At 45.8% G+C, this 19,650-nt stretch overlaps 1 protein-coding gene across 1 annotated transcript in view; it reads left to right on the forward strand.

Moving 5' to 3' along the window:
* The window catches only part of LOC132822678 (RNA-binding protein 38-like), a 72,183-nt gene extending 64,153 nt beyond the window's left edge, over nucleotides 1–8,030 (forward strand). The window contains exon 4 of the mRNA XM_060835929.1: nucleotides 6,305–8,030. Within this exon, the coding sequence (XP_060691912.1) occupies nucleotides 6,305–6,596 (292 nt within the window). The 3' untranslated portion in view covers nucleotides 6,597–8,030. The remainder of the gene's footprint in view (nucleotides 1–6,304) is intronic.
* Nucleotides 8,031–19,650: the final 11,620 nt, after the last annotated feature.

The following is a 19,650-nucleotide window of genomic DNA, read 5'->3' on the forward strand; positions in this document are numbered from 1 at the left end:
GGGATGTTCATTGAGGCTGATTTTGTTGGACTGAATGAGATTTCACTCAAACAAAAATCCATTTGCCTTCGTATCCAGCTTAGAACATACAGCACAATGCAGGCCATTTGGCCCTCGATTTTGTGCTGACCTGTGAAACCAATCTGAAGCCCATCTAACCTACACTATTCCATTCTCGTCCATATGTAAATCCAATGATCATTTAAACACGCTTAAAATTGGCGAGTCTGTTATTATTGCAGGCAGTATATTCCAAGACCCTACTACTCTGAGTAAAGAAACTACCTCTGAAATCTGTCCTATATATATATCACCCCTCAATTTAAAGCTACGTCCCCTCATGCTAGCCATCACCATCTGGGGAAAAGGCTCTCACTGTCCACTCTATTAACCCTCTGATTATCTTATATATCCTAAATAAGTCTCCTCTCTCTAACAAAAACAGCCTCAAGTCCCTTAGCCTTTCCTCCTAAGACCTTCCCTCCACACTAGGCAGCATCCTGGTAAATCTCCTCTGAACCGTTCCCAGTTTTTCCACATCCTTCCTATAATGCGATGACCAGAACTGTATGCAATGCTCCAACTGTGGCTGTGTTAGAGTTTTGTACAGCTGCAGCATGATCTCATGGTTCCGAAACACAATCCCACTGCTAATAAAAACTAACACACTGTATGTCTTCTTAACAACCCTATTGACCTGGGTGGCAACTTTCAGCTGTATATGTACATGGACACTGAGATCTCACTGCTCATCTACACTACCAAGAATCTTACCATTAGCCCAGTATTCTGCATTCCTGTTACTCCTTCCAAAGTGAATCACCTCTCACGTTTCCACATTAAACTCCATTTGCCACCTCTCAGCCCAGCTCTGCAGTTTATCTATGCCCCTCTGTAACCTATAACATCCTTCTCTACAATCCACAACTAATACCAACCTTAGTGTCATTCGCAAATTTCCTAACCCATCCATCCACGTTCCTATCCAGGTCATTTATAAAAATGACAAACAGCAGTGCACCCAAAATAGATCCTTGTGGTACACCACTAGTAACTGAACTCCAGGATGAACATTTCCCATCAACCACCACCCTCTGTCTTCTTTGAGCTAGCCAATTTCTGATCCTAACCGCTAAATCACCCTCAATCCCACGCCTCTGTATTTTGTGCAATAGCCTACCTTGGGGAATCTTATCAAATGCCTTACTGAAATCCATATACACCACATCAACTGCTTTACCCTCATCCACCTGTGTGGTCACCTTCTCAAAGAAATCAATGGAGGTTCATGAGGTATGACCCACCCTTCACAAAACTGTGTTGACTATCCATTATCCACATATTCCTCTCTAGATGATTATAAATCCTATCTCTTATAACCTTTCCAACACTTTACCCACAACCGAAGTAAGGCTAACTGGTCTATAATTACCAGGGTTGTGGCTGAAAATGTGTTGCTGGAAAAGCACAGCAGCTCAGGCAGCATCCAAGGAACAGGAATCGACGTTTCGGGCATAAGCCCAGGCACTCCTGATGAAGGGCTTATGCCCGAAACGTCGATTCCTGTTCCTTGGATGCTGCCTGACCTGCTGTGCTTTTCCAGCAACACATTTTCAGCTCTGATCTCCAGCATCTGCAGTCCTCACTTTCTCCTAGAATTACCAGGGTTGTGTCTACTCTCCTTGAAAAAGGGGACAACATTTGCTATCCTCTAGTCTTGTGACACTATTCCTGTAGACAATGACAACATAAAGATCAAAGCCAAAAGCTTGCCATCTCCTCCCTGGCTTCCCAGAGAATCCTCAGATAAATCCCATCTGGCCGAGGGGACTTACCTATTTTTACACCTTCCAGAAATGCTAACACCTCCTCCTTGTGAACCTCAATCCCATCTAGTTTAGTAGCCTGTATCACAGTATGCTCTTCATCAACATTGTATTTTTCTGGTGTGAATGCTGATGAAAAATATACATTTAGTGCTTCCCCATCTCCTCTGATTCCACGCACAACTTCCCACTACTATCCGTGATTGGCCCTGATCTTACTCTAGTCATTCTTTTATTCCTGATATACCTATAGAAAGCTTTAGGGTTTTCCTTGATCCTATCCACCAATGACTTCTCATGTCCCCCCTTGGCTCGTCTTTGCTCTTTCTTTAGATCAATCCTGGCTTGCCCTTACTGAGCCTTCACATCTCATCCTAACATAAACCTTCTTCCTTCTCTTGACAAGAGACTCAACTTCCTTAGTAAACCGTGATTCCCTCACTCGACCCCTTCCTCCCTGCCTGACAGGTACATGCTTATCAAGGACCTGCAGTAGCTATTCCTTGAACAAGTTCCACATTTTCAATTGTGCCCATCCCCTGCAGTTTCCTTCCCCATCCTATGCAACCTAAATCTTGCCTAATCGCATCATAATTGCCTTTCCCCCAGCTATTGTAGCTGTGAAGCAATTTTTTTTGCAATTGGCATAAATGCCACAATGTTGAGAGAGCACCCACCCCTATCTGGCTTCCAGCTGTTCTTCTCATGTTGCTGCCTGCTCGCTATCAGACGGCTGTATTTTCCAGCTTCCTGCTAGAGACCCAAGCACAGAATTCAGGCTGACATTGCCCGGGGAGGTCCCACAGAATTCAGGCTGGCATCGCCGGGGACGGTACCACAGAATTCAGGCTGACTTTGCCCAGGGAGGCCCCACAGAATTCAGGCTGGCATCGCCGGGGACGGTCCCACAGAATTCAGGCTGGCATTGCTGAGGGAGGTCCCACAGAATTCAGGCTGTCATTGCTGAGGGAGGTCCCACAGAATTCAGGCTGGCATTGCTGAGGGAGGTCCCACAGAATTCAGGCTGTCATTGCTGAGGGAGGTCCCACAGAATTCAGGCTGGCATTGCTGAGGGAGGTCCCACAGAATTCAGGCTGACATTGCCCGGGGAGGTCCCACAGAATTCAGGCTGGCATTTTATGGGGGTTGGTCCCACTTTTTGGATGAGACATAACTCCGCCATTTTGGGGGACATGCACTGCATCATGTGGAAGAGGAGTTGCAGAGTAGTCACCATTGTCTTGGTCAGTATTCATCCTTCAGCTTGCTGCAGCACCAAGAAAAATAAGTCAATTGCTTCTGACTTGTATTGCTGTGGGATCTTGCTGTACACAGGTTGGCCGCTCCCTTACCTCCAGCACTTGAATAATATTTCATTGGCTTTAACCCATACTGAACTCTTGAAAGGTGTGATAGAAATATATGTTGTCCTGAAATTTATATTTTTGTTCCATTTGTTCTATTGTGCGGGCATCATTGACAAGATCAACATCTGTTGCCCATCCATGGGGCAAGTTGGATTTCAGCACATTTGTGTGCATCTTATTTGGTTATTTATTAATGGGATGTGGGGGAAGCTGGCTTAACAGCCAGTTATTGCTAATTGCCCGGACGACAGTTAAGAATCAATGACATTGCTGTGGGTCTAGAGTCACGTGGGGATCAGACCAAATAAGGATGGCAGATTTCCTTCCTCTTAGTGAATCAGGTGGGTTTTTAAACTGATTGACAATGGTTTTCCTTAGGCCAGCTGTCTCTTCCAGATGTCACTGAATCCAAATTTCACCATGTACCATGTTGGGATTTGAACCCATGTTCCAAGAACATTGGCCTGAGGTCTGTATTAGTAGAGTGGTCACATTACCATTGTGCCATCACTGTCATATTCCCCTCCCCTTCTTCCTCACCCCTACCTGTCCCTCATCCCCCTTCTCCTTCCCTTCTCCCTTCTCCCTTCCTTTCCCTTCCCTTCCTTCCCTTCCCTTTTCCCATCCCTTCCCTTCTCCCCTTCCCCTGCCCTTCCCTTCTCCCCCTTCCCCTTCCTTCCCCTTCCCTTCTTCTCCCTTCCCTTCCCCCAATTCCCTTCCCCAATCCCTTCCCCCCCAATCCCTTCCCCCCAATCCCTTCCCCCCAATCCCTTCCCCCCCAATCCCTTCCCCCCAATCCCTTCCCCCCCAATCCCTTCCCCCCAATCCCTTCCCCCCCAATCCCTTCCCCCCAATCCCTTCCCCCCAATCCCTTCCCCCCCAATCCCTTCCCCCCCAATCCCTTCCCCCCCAATCCCTTCCCCCCAATCCCTTCCCCCCCAATCCCTTCCCCCCCAATCCCTTCCCCCCAATCCCTTCCCCCCCAATCCCTTCCCCCCCAATCCCTTCCCTTCTCCCCTTCCCCTGCCCTTCCCTTCTCCCTTCCTTTCCCTCCCTTCCTTTCTCCCCTCTTCCCTTCCCTTCTCCCCTTCTCCTTCCCTTCCCTTCTCCCCCCCTCCCCCTGCCCTTTCCTTCTCTCTTCCTTTCCCTCCCCCTTTCCCTTCTCCCCAATTCCCTTCTCCCCAACTCCCTTGCCTCAATTCCCTTCCCTTCTCCCTCCTTCCCTTGTCCCCTTCCCCTTCCTTTCTACCCCTTCCCCTGCCCTTTCCTTTTCCCCCTTCTCCTTCCCTTCTCCCCCCTTCCCCTTCCCCTCCCTTCCCCTTCCCTTCTTCTCTCTTCCCTTCTCCCCAATTCCCTTCTCCTCCTCCCTCCTTCCCTTTTCTCCCCTTCCCCTTCTCCTCCCCCCACCTTGAAGACAGAAACAGGGGAATATATTACGGGGAACAAAGAAATGGCAGAAGAATTGAATTGGTACTTCAGATCTGTGTTCACTGGGGAAGACACAAGCAATCTCCCTGAGGTAACAGTGGCTGAAGGACCTGAGCTGAAGGGAATTTATATTTAAAGAAATTGGTGTTGGAGAGACTGTTAGGTCTGAAGGTTGATAAGTCCCCAGGGCCTGATGGTCTACACCCCAGGGTACTGAAGGAGGTGGCTCGAGAAATCGTAGATGCGTTGGTGATTATTTTCCAGAGTGCGCTAGATTCGGGATCAGTTCCTGCAGATTGGAGCGTGGCTAATGTTGTGCCACTTTTTAAGAAAGGTGGGAGAGAGAAAGCAGGAAATTATAGACCAGTTAGTCTGATCTCAGTGGTGGGAAAGATGCTGGAGTCTATTATAAAGGATGAAATTACGACACATCTGGATAGCAGTAACAGGATAGGTCAGAGTCAGCATGGATTTATGAAGGGGAAATCGTTCTTGACTAATCTTCTGGAATTTTTTGAGGCTGTAACTCTGAAGATGGACGAGGGAGCTCCAGTAGATGTAGTGTACCTGGACTTTCAGACAGCGTTTGATAAAGTCCCACATAGGAGGTTAGTGAACAAAATTAGGGCGCATGGTATTGGGGACAAAGTACTAACTTGGATTGAAACTTGGTTGGCTGATAGGAAACAAAAAGTAGTGATAAACGGCTCCATTTCGGAATGGCAGGCAGTAACCAGTGGGGTACCGCAGGGATCCGTGCTGGGACCGCAGCTTTTTACAATATATGTTAATGATATAGAAGATGGTATTAGTAATAACATTAGCAAATTTGCTGATGATACTAAGCTGGGTGCCAGGGTGAAATGTGATGAGGATTTTAGGAGATTACAGGCAGATTACTACCTCAATGGAATCAATTTTATGTGAAGGGGCAGCACAGAGAGATCTGGGTGTTCTTGTACACCAGTCAATGAAGGTAAGCATGCAGGTACAGTAGGTTGTGAAGAAGGCTAATAGCATGCTGGTCTTCATAACAAGAGGGATTGAATATAGAAGCAAAGAGGTGCTTCTGCAGCTGTACAGGGCCCTGGTGAGACCACACCTGGAGTATTGTGTGCAGTTCTGGTCTCCAAATTTGAGGAAAGACATTCTGCCTATTGAGGGAGTGCAGCGTAGGTTCACGAGGTCAATTCCTGGAATGGCGGGATTACCTTACGCTGACAGACTGGAGCGACTGGGCTTGTATACCCTTGAGTTTAGAAGACTGAGAGGGGATCTGATTGAGACATATAAGATTATTAAAGGATTGGACGCTCTGGAGGCAGGAAACATGTTTCCGCTGATGGGTGAGTGCCGAACCAGAGGATACAGCTTTAAAATACGGGGTAGACCATTTAGGACAGAGATGAGGAGAAACTTCTTCACCCACTTTTTTTCTGAAAACAGGAATTGCTGGTAAAATGCAGGTTTTTATTGCCGAGACTAGCTTTATGTTCTGTCCTCAGACCAGCAGCTGTCCTGACAGGATTTGAACCCCTGAGCATTAGGCTGGCACTCCAGATTACTAGACTAGTAACTCTGTCACCAGTCCCCTTCCCCCCCCCACCAGCCACCCCCCCCCCCCCCATACCTATTCTGCCAGTGCCTGCATGATTTTCTAACGTACACCTCTCTCTTTTTCAGGCTCACCACACAGTACGTGTACCCACACGCGATTGTACAGCCTGGAGTCATCCTCCCACCCCAGCTGCAGTCGGTCACCTCGCCTTTCATTGACTATACAGCGTCTGCTACCTACGCACAGTATGCTGCCTACGATCAGTATCCATATGCCGCTTCACCTGCTGCTGGCTACCTTGGATTTGGCTATTCCACTCTGCAGCAGCCTGTAATGGGCGGGAGTCCCACCACCGCAGCCACAGCAGCGTTTGTTCAGTACCCCTCTCAACCTCTGCAACCTGACCGCATGCAGTAGAGCCAAACTGAGGAAGGAGCGTTCAGTGATAAAAGGACCTCGCTCCCATTCACTTGCAGGGGGCTGTTATTCTAAGGTGAAAAGACACATAAGCGATTCATGGGATGTTGCTGTCAGATCTCTGGGTGACGATGGAGAGCTGTTTGAAGTATTAACGGGAGCAGATAGAAGCACTGGGGGACTGGGCTTCTCCACGACTAGGAGAAAGTGAGGACTGCAGATGCTGAAGATCAGAGCTGAAAATGTGTTGCTGGAAAAGCGCAGCAGGTCAGGCAGCATCCAAGATGCATCTTTGATGCTGCCTGACCTGCTGGGCTTCTCCACAACTAGTCATCTCTATCAGGTTACCTGCTTAGAAAGAATTGCCTCCAATCAGAAACTGAACATTAATCCCAAGCTAGAGTGGCAGACAGCTCTGTCTGTCATTCTCCATTACTGTCTGTCTCTGTGTTTCTCTCTCCATCACACTATCAGTCATTTTTTTTGTCAGTCTCAACCCTCCTTTCTCGCTCTCTCTATGCCTCTCTCTGTCCCTCGGTAAGTCTTGCTATCAATACCCTCTTCTGCCTCTTTCCCCCAGTTATACAATATATTCTCTCCCTATTACCACCTCTCGGAATGAAGAGTAAGAGACTGTTTATTGTAAGGTACACACTGCAACAGAAATGCTGCAGTGACATATAAGAACACACACACAAAAACGCTATTTTTGTTGTATAAAAACCTCTATTATTTATCAATGCCTTACGGAAGAAGAAAAAAAGAATTTGTGACTACTTTTTAATATTTATTGCGATGAGCTGTGAGTTGCAACAGGGGAAAGAGAAAAGTTAGTTGTTCAGCTACCAATGCATAAATTATTATAAGTAGATTAAAAATTAATAGGTTGCTAATTAATTTTGATATGCAAACAGAGAACTTTGGAAGGTAAGCAAAATTTCTGTAGTCAGAACACTGATCTATTTTCTTAATTTTATAATTAATCTTAAGATCATCTCAACTTGGGTATATATTTTTTAAAAGAGAGCTTTTTGTTTAAAGAAAGCTAATTGTATATGAACCAAGGGTAATTTTTATCAACTTAATGATGCAGTATTCATCTCCGCATTCTATCTGATACCCTTTTAATGTCCAGGAATTTCCTCATTGTTTTGAAAAAAACCTGCTACTGGATGCCTGTTAGATTTGGATACCAAATATTTTATACCCAGCTGAAATGAAGGAGACATTTTAGGGTACAAATGCAATTTTTAAAATAATGTTTTAAAAAGAAGCAAAAACATTTTAGACACAAAAGGCTGCAATTACATTAAACAGCATTCCTATCAGACTGTAGCAGGTACTGAGAAACTTATTTTCAATGTTGTATTAAAGGAACTTAAATATCACATGAAAGTTTGCCTGTTCTGTGGTCTGTTTCCAGCTAACACTGCGGTGCTTTATAACTAACTAGGAGGTGCCATGAAACATTGAGGTCCCAGAGACCATGAGATGATGGAGGGAGGGCTGCCTGTTAGTTGTCCACTTGACCCACACATCAGAGATTAGTGTTTGAGTTCCTGTTAGTCTGCTCTGCTGATTATGGATCCCTCTACTTAACGGGAGGTTTAACTTGGTGCGTCCAACAAACATTTCCCCCATTGTGGAGGAAGTATGACGTCATTACAATTCACAATGTGGAAACAGGCCATTCGGTCCATCGCGACTCTCTGGAGAGGAGGATCCCACCCCATCCCTGTAACCCTGCATTTCTCGTGAATAATCCTAGCCTGCACATCACTCAACACTACGGGCAATTTAGCACGGCCAATCCACCTAACCTGCACATTCTTGGACGTGGGAAGAAACCGGAGCACCTGAAGGAAACCCACGTAGACACAGGGAGAACGTGCAAACTCCACACCAACAGCCTGCCGTGGCTGGAATCGAACCCGAATCTCTGGCACTGAGAGGCAGCAGTGCTAACCACTGAGCCACTGTGCTGCCTCTCAGTAACAACTAAAAGGTGTGGTGTGGGTGGGGATGTTGGTAAGGGGTGGGGAGACCTATGAAGGCAGGGGACCAGAGTCCAATGAGAGCAAGTCTGACCTTGATCTCTACTTTGAGAAGCCCTTGTTTAACTTATTCCCATGATCTGACTTCAATGTGAAAACAAATATTTGCTAGTTGCTTTTAAGGTCAGTAAAGCACAGAAGCCTCAGCTGCAATGGTAAAGGAGAATGAGCAGGCATGTTTTCCAATGTTATTTTACCCATTTTGCAAGGAAAATTTTATTTTCACCCTGTGTATTGCCTCTGGAATATCTTTCTGGGACGGTGACTATGTGAAGGTGCTTCGAAGACACATTCCAAACCTCACCATGTCCCAAAGTGCATTTTTTTAAATTTCAAAAATATACTTATTTGGATCTCTATACAATTGGTCCTGCCATTCTTGTGCACACATTACATTGCTTTACATACAGATATCGAAATTTATTTTTCATACATACAAGTCTGTACATTTAATATCCAGCTCTTCTGCTGAGGTGCCAGCAGAGTCCAAATGACTGGGTTGGCCCCCTGTTCTTCTTTAGGTAGGCAGATGTTAATGGTGGTCTTTCCCCACCACACCTTGGCAGTAACTGCCCCAAGCTTCAGCATGTCCCTCAAAATGTAGTCCTGGACCTTGGAATGTGCCAGTCTGCAACACTCAGTCGGGGTCAACTCCTTCAGCTGGAAGATCAACAGGTTTCGGACCGCCCAGAGAGCGTCCTTCACCGAGTTGATGATCCTCCAGGCACTGTTGACGTTCGTCTCAGTATGTGTCCCAGGGAACAGGCCGTAGAGCACGGAGTCCCACGTCACGGAGCTGCTCGGGACAAACCTTGACAAATACCACTGCATTCCTCTCCAGACTTCCTCTCCATAGGCACATTCCAGAAGGAGGTGTGTGACAGTCTCGTCCCCCCCGCAGCCGCTTCGAGGGCAGCGTGCGGTGCGGCTGAGAGTCCGGGCGTGCATAAAGGATCTCACAGGCAGAGCCCTTCTCACCACCAGCCAAGCCATGTCTTGGTGCTTGTTGGAAAGTTCTAGCAATGAGGCATTCTGCCAAATGACTTTGACAGTCTGCTCAGGGAACTGCTCGATAGGATCCGCCCTCTCCTTTTCCCGAAGGGTCTCAAGGACACTACGTGCTGACCACTTCCTGATGGACTTGTGGTCAAAGGTGTTTATCTTCATAAATTTCCCCACGAAGGACAGGTGGTACGGAACGGTCCAACTACTCAGAGCGTTCCGCGGCAGTGAGGCCAGGCCCATCCTTCGCAACACCTGGGACAGGTAGAACCTCAGTATGTAGCGACACTTGGTGTTTGCGTACCAGGGATCCATGCACAGCTTGATGCAGCCACACACATTGGCTGGCATTGGGTGTATTTTCTCCTCCATTGCCCAGATCTTTATACATTGAGTCCCTTCGGACCCGGTCCATCTTTGATCTCCATATAAACTGGAAGATGGCCCGGGTGACTGCAGTGGCACAGGTTCTGGGAATAGGCCAGACCTGTGCCACGTATAATAGCTATGACAGTGCCTCACACCTGATGACCAGGTTTTTTCCCGTGATGGAGAGCGATCGTAGCTTCCATCTGCCCAGTTTCTGCCTCACTTTGCTGATATGTTCCTCCCAAGACTTGGCGCATGCCCCAGCCCACCTCCCCCCCTACCAAATACCTAGCACCTTCAGGTGGTCGGTCCTGACAGTGTAGGGGATCAAGGATTGGTCGGCCCAGTTCCCGAAGAGCATGGCCTTGCTCTTGCCTTGTTTACCTTGGCCCCCGAGGCCCGTTCGAACTGGTCACAAATGCACATGGTCTGTGCATGGACAGCAGAGCTGAGCAGAAACTGGTGATGTCATCCATGTACAGGGAGGCCTTAACCTGTAGGTCCTTGCCGCCAGGAATAGTCACCCGTCTCAGGCTCGCATACTTCCTGATGGATTCAGCAAATGGCTCTATGCAGCACACAAACAAGGCAGGAGAGAGAGGGCAGCCCTGCCTGACTCCAGATCTGACTGGGAAGCTGTCTGATTCCCACCCATTGATTGAGACTGCACTGACAATGTTGGTGTAGAGCAGTCGGATCCAATTGCAGATTCCCTCCCCAAAGCCCATTTTGGCGAGAACATCTCTCATATACGTATGTGATATCCTGTCAAAGGCTTCCTCCTGGTCCAGGCTGATGTGGCAGGTGTCCACCCCCCTGTCTTTCACGTAGGCGATCGTATCCCTGAGGAGTGCAAGACTCTCTGAGATCTTCCTGCCTGTACAGCACAGGTTTCATCAGGGTGAATCACCGACCCCAGAGCAAACCTGATCCGGTTGGCGATAACCTTTGACAAAATTTTGTAATCCACATTCAATAGTGAGATTGGTCTCCAATTTTTGATTTCCTCCCTCTCCCCCTTCTGCGTGTGGATGAGGGTGATGATGCCTTTCCTCATGGATTCACTCATGGTACCTGCCCGAGGCATACTGACATACACCTCCAGCAGGTCCTGGCCAATCAAGTCCCACAGAGCAGAATAGAGCTCGACCGGTAAGCCATCGCTTCTGGGAGTTTTATTCTTTTCGAAGGACTCGAGGGCCTTGGTCAGCTCGTCCAGAGATAGCGGCTGGTCCAGCCTCTCCCGTGTCCCAAAGTGCATTCTAGCCAATGGAGTATGTGCCACGCGAAGTTACGTGCTTAATTCCTACCTCATAAATAACAATGTCCTGATGACTGAAAGATCTGTTTTTAGTGTATTTGACTGAGGAGGACATATTGGTCCTCAATAGGGCAAGCTGCCCTTCAAAGTACAACCACCATTCCCTCACTGTCCATAAGGCTATAAAATGTAGGAGCAGAAGTAAACCATTCAGCCCATTGGATCTACTTCACCATTCAGTGAGATCGTGGCTGATCTGATGATCCTCAGCTTCACTTACCTGCCCTTTCCCTATAACCCTCGCTTCCCTTCCTGATTAAAAATCTGTCTCAGCCTTGAATATACTTTATGTCCTAAACTTGACAGCACCCTGTGATAAAGACTTCCACAGATTCACTACCCTCCAGAGAGAAGAAATTCCTCCTCATCTTTGTCCTAAATGGGTGAGCTCTCATTCTGAGATGGTGCCCTCTGATCCTACTCTCCCACAAGGGAAAACAACCTCTCTGTATTGACCCCGTCAAGTCTCTAAGAATCATGTATGTTTCAATAAGGTCTCCTCTCATTGCACTGTGTATAAAGTGACTATTCTACATTACGACAATCACAAATAACCTACTGGTGTAAGACACTGCAATATCAGGAAGGTGAGACGCTTGTTAATGCATGTTCTTTCTAGGACCTTCCTGCCAAGAATATTTTAGATTATGGATCTATATTGCCAGGAAGAGAGATGTATTGTTGAAGAGTAGTATCTTACTCCTTGCTCCTCAGGGCAAATGCAAGAAAGCCAAATTTCAACCCTGCACAACCATTTGTACTGTAGAATAAAGAGCTGATTGGTTGCCAAGTCAACTCTGGTTATGTTATTGCCATAGAGAAACCAATAGATAACTATCACTGCCCCAAGCTCCTGGGTAATGCAAAAACAAAGCAAGGTCTGCACATTTTCCTTTGTTTCTAGAGGGTGGGTCATGATGTGTCCGTGTCTGTGATCGGCAAGCAAAAATTATCTATCTTAGAGTGTACCTAATGTGGTCTCCATGCCCTGAGATGGAGGGTGAAGATTAGATTAGACTTACAGTGTGGAAACAGGCCCTTCGGCCCAACAAGTCCACACCGACCCGCCGAAGCGCAACCCACCCATACCCCTACATTTGCCCCTTACCTAACACTATGGGCAATTTAGCTTGGCCAATTCACCTGACCCGCACATCTTTGTGACAGTGGGAGGAAACCGGAGCACCCGGAGGAAACCCACGCAGACACGGGGAGAACGTGCAAACTCCACACAGTCAGTCGCCTGAGTCGGGAATTGAACCCGGGTCTACAGGCGCTGTGAGGCAGCAGTGCTAACCACTGTGCCACCGTGCCGCCCTAAAGAGATTTGGTTTTCCTGATCCTGACTTGCTATTCAGGACTTCAATGCTGGTGTGTGGATGAGTGAATCAGAGACAGCAAGAATAGACCTTGGCAACCATGTTTAGGCTCAATGGCAAGTTGGAAGAGATGGTAAGGATTTGACGAATCATCCCCATTGTGGGAGTATTACACCTCAACTTTCATCAGGACATATTGGTGCTAAGAGAGACCACTGACAAAATGGCACATACTCCTGGCACCAATAAGCTGGTGATCATTGAGAGTTATAAGGTAGCCAGGAAGGAGCTAAAGAGGGAGCTAAGAAAAGCGAGAAGGGGACATGAAAAGTCTTTAGCTGGTAGGATTAGGGAAAACCCAAAGGCTTTCTATAGGTATGTCAAGAATAAAAGGATGACTAGGGTAGGTATCGGTCCAGTCAAGGATAGTAGTGGGAAGTTGTGTGTGGAGGCGGAGGAGATTGGAGAGACATTAAATCAGTACTTTTCATCAGTATTCACTCAGGAACAGGACACTGTTGCTGATGTGAATATGGAATCACAAATAATTAGAATGGATGCCCTGGAAATATGCAGGGAAGAGGTTTTGGGAATATTGGAAAGGATGAATATAGATAAGTCTCCTGGGCCTGATGGCATTTACCCCAGGATCCTATGGGAAGCTAGGGAGGAGATAGCAGAGCCATTGGCCTGGATTTTTATGTCATCGTTGTCAACAGGAATAGTACCAGAGGACTGGAGGATAGCGAATGTGGTCCCATTGTTCAAGAAAGGGAGTAGGGATAGCCCTAGCAACTATAGGCCAGTGAGTCTGACTTCAGTGGTGGGCAAAGTCTTAGAGAGAATGGTAAGGGATAAGATTTATGAACATCTGGGTAGGAATAACGTGATCAGGGATAGCCAGCATGGTTTTGTGAAGGGCAGGTCGTGCCTCACAAACCTTATTGAGTTCTTTGAGAAGGTGACCAAGGAAGTGGATGAGGGTAAAGCAGTAGATGTTGTGTATATGGATTTTAGTAAGGCGTTCGATAAGGTTCCCCATGGTAGGCTAATGCTAAAACTTCGGAGGTATGGCATTGAGGATACATTAGAGGTTTGGATTAGGAATTGGCTGGCTGGAAGGAGACAGAGGGTAGTAGTTGATGGATTATGTTCATCTTGGAGCGCAGTTACTAGCGGTGTACCACAAGGATCTGTTTTGGGACCATTGCTTTTTGTTATCTTTATAAATGATCTAGAGGAAGGACTTGAAAGCTGGGTAAGCAAGTTTGCGGATGACACAAAAGTCGGTGGAGTTGTGGATAGTGAGGAAGGAAGTGGTAGGTTACAGCGGGATATAGATAAGTTGCAGAGCTGGGCGGAAATGTGGCAAATGGAATTCAATGTAGCTAAGTGCGAAGTCGTTCACTTTGGTAGGAATAACAAGATGATGGATTACTGGGCTAATGGTAGGCTACTTGGTAGTGTGGATGAGCAGAGGGATCTTGGTGTCCATGTACACAGATCTCTGAAAGTTGCCACCCAGGTAAATAGTGCTGTGAGGAAGGCATATGGTGTACTGGGCTTTATTGGCAGAGGAATTGAGTTCCGGAGTCCTGAGGTCATGTTGCAGTTGTATAAGACTCTGGTGCGGCCTCATCTGGAGTATTGTGTGCAGTTTTGGTCGCCATACTATAGGAAGGATGTGGAAGCTTTAGAACGAGTGCAGAGGAGGTTTACCAGGATGTTGCCTGGAATGGTAGGAAAATCTTATGAGGAAAGGCTGAGGCACTTGGGGCTGTTCTCATTGGAGAAGAGAAGGTTTAGGGGAGATCTGATAGAAGTGTATAAGATGATTAGGGGTTTAGATAGGGTAGATACTAAGAACCTTTTACCGCTAATGGAGTCAGGTGTTACTAGGGGACATAGCTTTAAATTAAGGGGTGGTAGGTATAGGACAGATGTTAGGGGTAGATTCTTCACACAGCGGGTTGTGAGTTCATGGAATGCCCTGCCCGTATCAGTGGTGAACTCTCCTTCTTTATGGTCATTTAAGCGGGCATTGGATAGGCATTTGGAAGTTATTGGGCTAGTATAGGTTAGGTAGGATTCGGTCGGCGCAACATCGAGGGCCGAAGGGCCTGTACTGCGCTGTATCCTTCTATGTTCTATGTTCTATGAATAATCCTAAAGCATTTCTCCAACAATATGACATTGCACAGCCTTGAGCATTGTGGATGTTTACTTTTCTAATCAACTTGGTCAGAGATGTTATTCCACACCCAGGGAGTAGGTGGAACTTGAACCCAGGCCCCCCTGGCTCAGGAAAATGATCACTGCACCACAAGAGCCCTCTGAACAGCAGACCACTCTTGCATTTACTGTAAGTCCTGTGACATGAGAGCAGTCCATTTTAAAATGTGTCTCTTTAAGCTAGCTCCACATGTGTTGGAAGTGACTGCGTACGACCAGTGACCTTCCAAACTGACATTGGAAGAATCGATGAAAGTGGAGTTCCAAGTTGTAGTTGCACTTGTTCTGAGAAGGTCGCTCATCTGAGTTGATGGCTTTAAATTTTTTTTATTTCAAAAATACACTTTATTCATAAAATATTTTGATGATCTGTACAATTGGTCATGCCATACATATGTAAACATTCCATTTCTTTGCATACAGAGACAGAGTAATCATTCATATATACAGGTCTGTATGATTACTATCCACATATTTAGCTGGGGGGTCAGCGGAGCCCCCTTACTGCGTGGGACCCCTGTGTTTAGGCAGGCAGACGTTACACAGTGGTCTTTCCCCACTGCGCCTTGGTGGCAGTTGATGGCTTTAAATACATTTGATTAGACAGGAAGCTTGTTACCTGATGACAAACTTATGTGAGCAATTTACTTTGTGACTTGACCCATTTCAATAACAGTTACATTTTGTTATCTGTGTATTTTGGCATTCTGTCGAGTTCTGCATCAATTTCACGTTGATGAAAGAACTAACACCAGATATTAGGGGCAAGAAAGAACTTACATTTGAGTTTCACCTAACACAATCCAACAGGATGTCCTGAAGCCTCAAACAGCCAATGATATCCATTTTAAATGGAGTTCTTGCTCTTAGATTTGAAATGAGAAGGCCACTTTAATCCCAACAAGTGCCAGAAACAGCAATGAGGTACTGACTGTGCAATGTGTAGGTTTAGATAGAAATATTGATTGGGGTTTTGGGAGAAGCCCCCTCATTTTTTTTTGGATTAAGTATGCCTGAGAGAGATCTGCATTTATGTAGTGCCTTTCACAATACCAAAGTGTCTTACAGCCAATGTAGTACTTTTGAGTGCGGTCCGTTGCGAAGTAGGAAAATGTGACAAACAATTTGCACTCAGCCAGATTCCACAAACAGCAATGTGATCTGTTTCTGTCGCCTTGGTTGGTGGATATATATTTGTCAGAACACCAGGTTTGATTCTCCCTGCTCTTCTTTACATAATGCCCAGGGGCTTTTCACATCCAATTGAGAAGGTGGATAGGACTCCCAATAAATCTCACATTCAAAAGTCAACACTCAGAACCATCCTACTGTTTACCCACTGGAGACCATGCAGCAGTTACACACTTGCGGATGTATGTCTCGAACACACACACACACACACACACACACACACACGTGTTGATTATACAGTTGAGCCTGTGCATCTTTACCCACTTGGGGCAGTGCGACTGTTACAACACATAGCTGTTGCAACTCCAGGCTGTCCGCCTGATGCACTTGAGGCCTCGAGTCTTACACAGTTGACATGATTTGTCAGTTGCATACTCAGAGCTGCTTGTTTATTCCACACTCAAAAGCTGTGTCTCTGATACACAAAGTCTTGGTTCTGGTACAGGCTTGAGGGGATGTTACACATTTGAGACTACGTATTTGTTACAAACTTGAGTCCATGGTTACACACAAGGCCAGCTGTCTGTATATCCACTCGAGGCCATGTATTCGGTACACGATTACAATCTGGTTGAAGACTGAGAGCATTTAAAAAGGAATCTCAACATCCTTGTAGTAACCAGGAGAACCATGTCACAAGATGTCACTTCTTAATAAAAACCTATTGCATGTAAAAGAATTAAACAAGACGATCACAATTTGCTTTAAATAGTTCATAATTGGTGGGTGGCACGGTGGTTAGCACTGCTGCCTCACAGCGCCAGAGACCTGGGTTCAATTCTCCAACTCAGGCGACTGACTGTGTGGAGTTTGCACATTCTCCTCGTGTCTGCGTGGGTTTCCTCCCACAGTCCAAAGATGTGTGGGTCAGGTGAATTGACCATGCTAAATTGCCCGTAGTGTTAGGTAAAGGGGCAAATGTATGGGTGGATTGTGCTTCGATGGGTCGGTGTGGACTTGTTGGGCCGAAGGGCCTGTTTCCACACTGTACGTAATCTAATCTAATCTAATAATGATGTTGTACTCAGTTTAACTTCACACTTCTCTCACATAATTCACATCAGACTCAGAGTTATGTACTTCTACCTTAACATGCTATGGTCCCCTAGAGACTTCTCCTCACCTACAGCTGTTCTCAGAGATAAACTTTGATTTACTTTCTTTTGACTATGGAGGACTCAGTTCCTATTTCTGGTTGTTTTTCCAATATCTCAGGTAATACGCAGATTATTTTTGTTTTCTAAGACTCTGAGTTCACTCTTATAGATTCTTCCATTAGTTTCAAAGTAGACAATATTCCAGCTGTTCTTTCCTTAAAATATTCAAACCGACATTAAACCTCATCCACTTTTCACAGGATCAATGATGATGCTAGTGCTTTAATTTGCTTAAAGTGCAGATCTAACTAACTGTCATTTACACTGACCATCTTCTCTCAGTTAGGTGAAAATCACACAAGATCCAAACTGCAACTAACTAGCACATAGCTAAATAAACTGAAATCAGAGAACTCTCAAGTTCACTAAAGATCCTCAGACAGCACCTTCCAAACCCACAACCACTTCAATCTCAATGGACAAGGACACCACCATCTTCAAGTTCCCCTCCAAGTCACTCACCATCCTGACTTGGAAATATTTCGCCGTTCCTTCATTGTCGTTGGATCAAATGCCTGAAATTCCCTCCCTAATGGCATTGTGGGTCAACCCACAGTAGGTCTGTTCAAGAAGGCAGCTTACCATCATCTTCTCAAGGGCAATAGGGATGGCCAATAAATGCTAGTCATCCAACAATGCCCACCTCCTACAAATGAATACACTCAAAGAAAAGTACGACCCATTCCCATGTAGCCTGTTCTCAATTGTCCTCAAATGATCTTTAAATTAGTTATTCTACATTTTTTTTTAACCTGATGCAAGTAAATTGATTTTACAATTTAGAACTAAATTAACCCTCTGGTCTGCCAGCATTGCAGGTATTATGTCTCCAGTCCTTTAGCCAAATAGTCTCCTGTTGTTTGATGATCATACCTTGCCAAATGTCAATGTTTGAAGTGTAATAGACAACAATTTTGCTTTAACCACTGATCCCATTTTCCACACCTAAGGTTTTAATTCCCAAACCTAAGAACTGAACATGAACCATAGACTTGGTATGAGCCACATTCAATGGGCACCATGTATCTGTTACACACTCAAAGCCATATGTCACTTACCCAGTTGAGGGCAGGTACCACATATACACTTATGGCATGAGTCTGGTTGTTATTATCCCTCACTGGGTAGCACAGTGAAGATCAAGCCTCACTGTTCCCGGAATCATAACAGAAGATATGGATGTTTAACTGTAACTGGAATATTCGAATTCTCTTGATGTTTAGATTCAGAAAGTATAGGCCAGGTTTCCGTCATTGACAAGAATCATTATTGATTAAAAATAAATAGACTCTCACCTTTGACGTATAACTCTACTAGTTACAAATCTAGCTCCCTTATAAGCACCCCCTCTACCTATAACAGTGCACATGCACACATACACACATATTAAAAAATAAGGGTGTTATGGATGGAGGGACAGACTGACAAATAGTTCAGTGGTTCCTATTCCTGGGGTCTACTGAGATGGTCTTCTGCTAATCAGAACGCTGCTTGATCTTCCTTCTCTGGGTGTTTCCACTGAGTTGCAGGAGGCACAGAGTAACTGGTTCACATTTACTGAAGTCTCTGATTTAACAGTTAAAAGTCATATCTTACACCAACTTCTCAAGGAAAAGTAAACTGATTTCCTTCACACTCCTATTTGCTGCAGATAACAGAGCAAGCTCCTGGGCTTCTGGAGATCTGAAGCACTCTCCTGATCTTGTTGACAGCCCCGAACTGTTCAGTTTCATTAGGATCCAATCGTATTATTGTAGGCAGGCAGAAGGCCTTCATCGTCGATAACTAGGCAATAATCCACAGAACAATTAACAATTCACTGTTAATTGAATCTCCACACACTTTCTGGATTAGTGATGCTGGAAGATCACAGCAGTTCAGGCTGCCTGAACTGCTGTGCTCTTCCAGCACCACTAATCCAGAATCTGGTTTCCAGCATCTGCAGCCATTGTCTTTACCTCGTTGAACCTCCACACACCCTTGGCGCTTCTCTGATACACTTGTACAGACTTTAACTACAGGATACACTGGCAACCAACACAGAAAAACTGCTGCAGAATGCTTTGCTGACAGGGACAAGATCACAGACTGGAGCAGGCTGCATCCTCAGCAACATCCCGGTGAATCTGCAACCTCTTCAGTGCAATCAACACCCTTCTGATAATGTTGTGAGCAGAGCTGAACACAGTATTGCAGCTGTGGCCAACCAATGTTTTATAAAGTTGTAACTAGACTTCTTTACTTCTATATTCTATGGGTAAAAAATGAGGTCTGCAGATGCTGGAGATCACAGTTGAAAATGCGTTGCTGGTTAAAGCACAGCAGGTCAGGCAGCATCCAAGGCAGCATCCTGATGAAGGGCTTATGCCCGAAACGTCGAATTTCCTATTCCTTGGATGCTGCCTGACC

Source organism: Hemiscyllium ocellatum, chromosome 15, assembly GCF_020745735.1.
Source record: "Hemiscyllium ocellatum isolate sHemOce1 chromosome 15, sHemOce1.pat.X.cur, whole genome shotgun sequence".
Lineage (NCBI taxonomy): Eukaryota > Metazoa > Chordata > Chondrichthyes > Orectolobiformes > Hemiscylliidae > Hemiscyllium > Hemiscyllium ocellatum.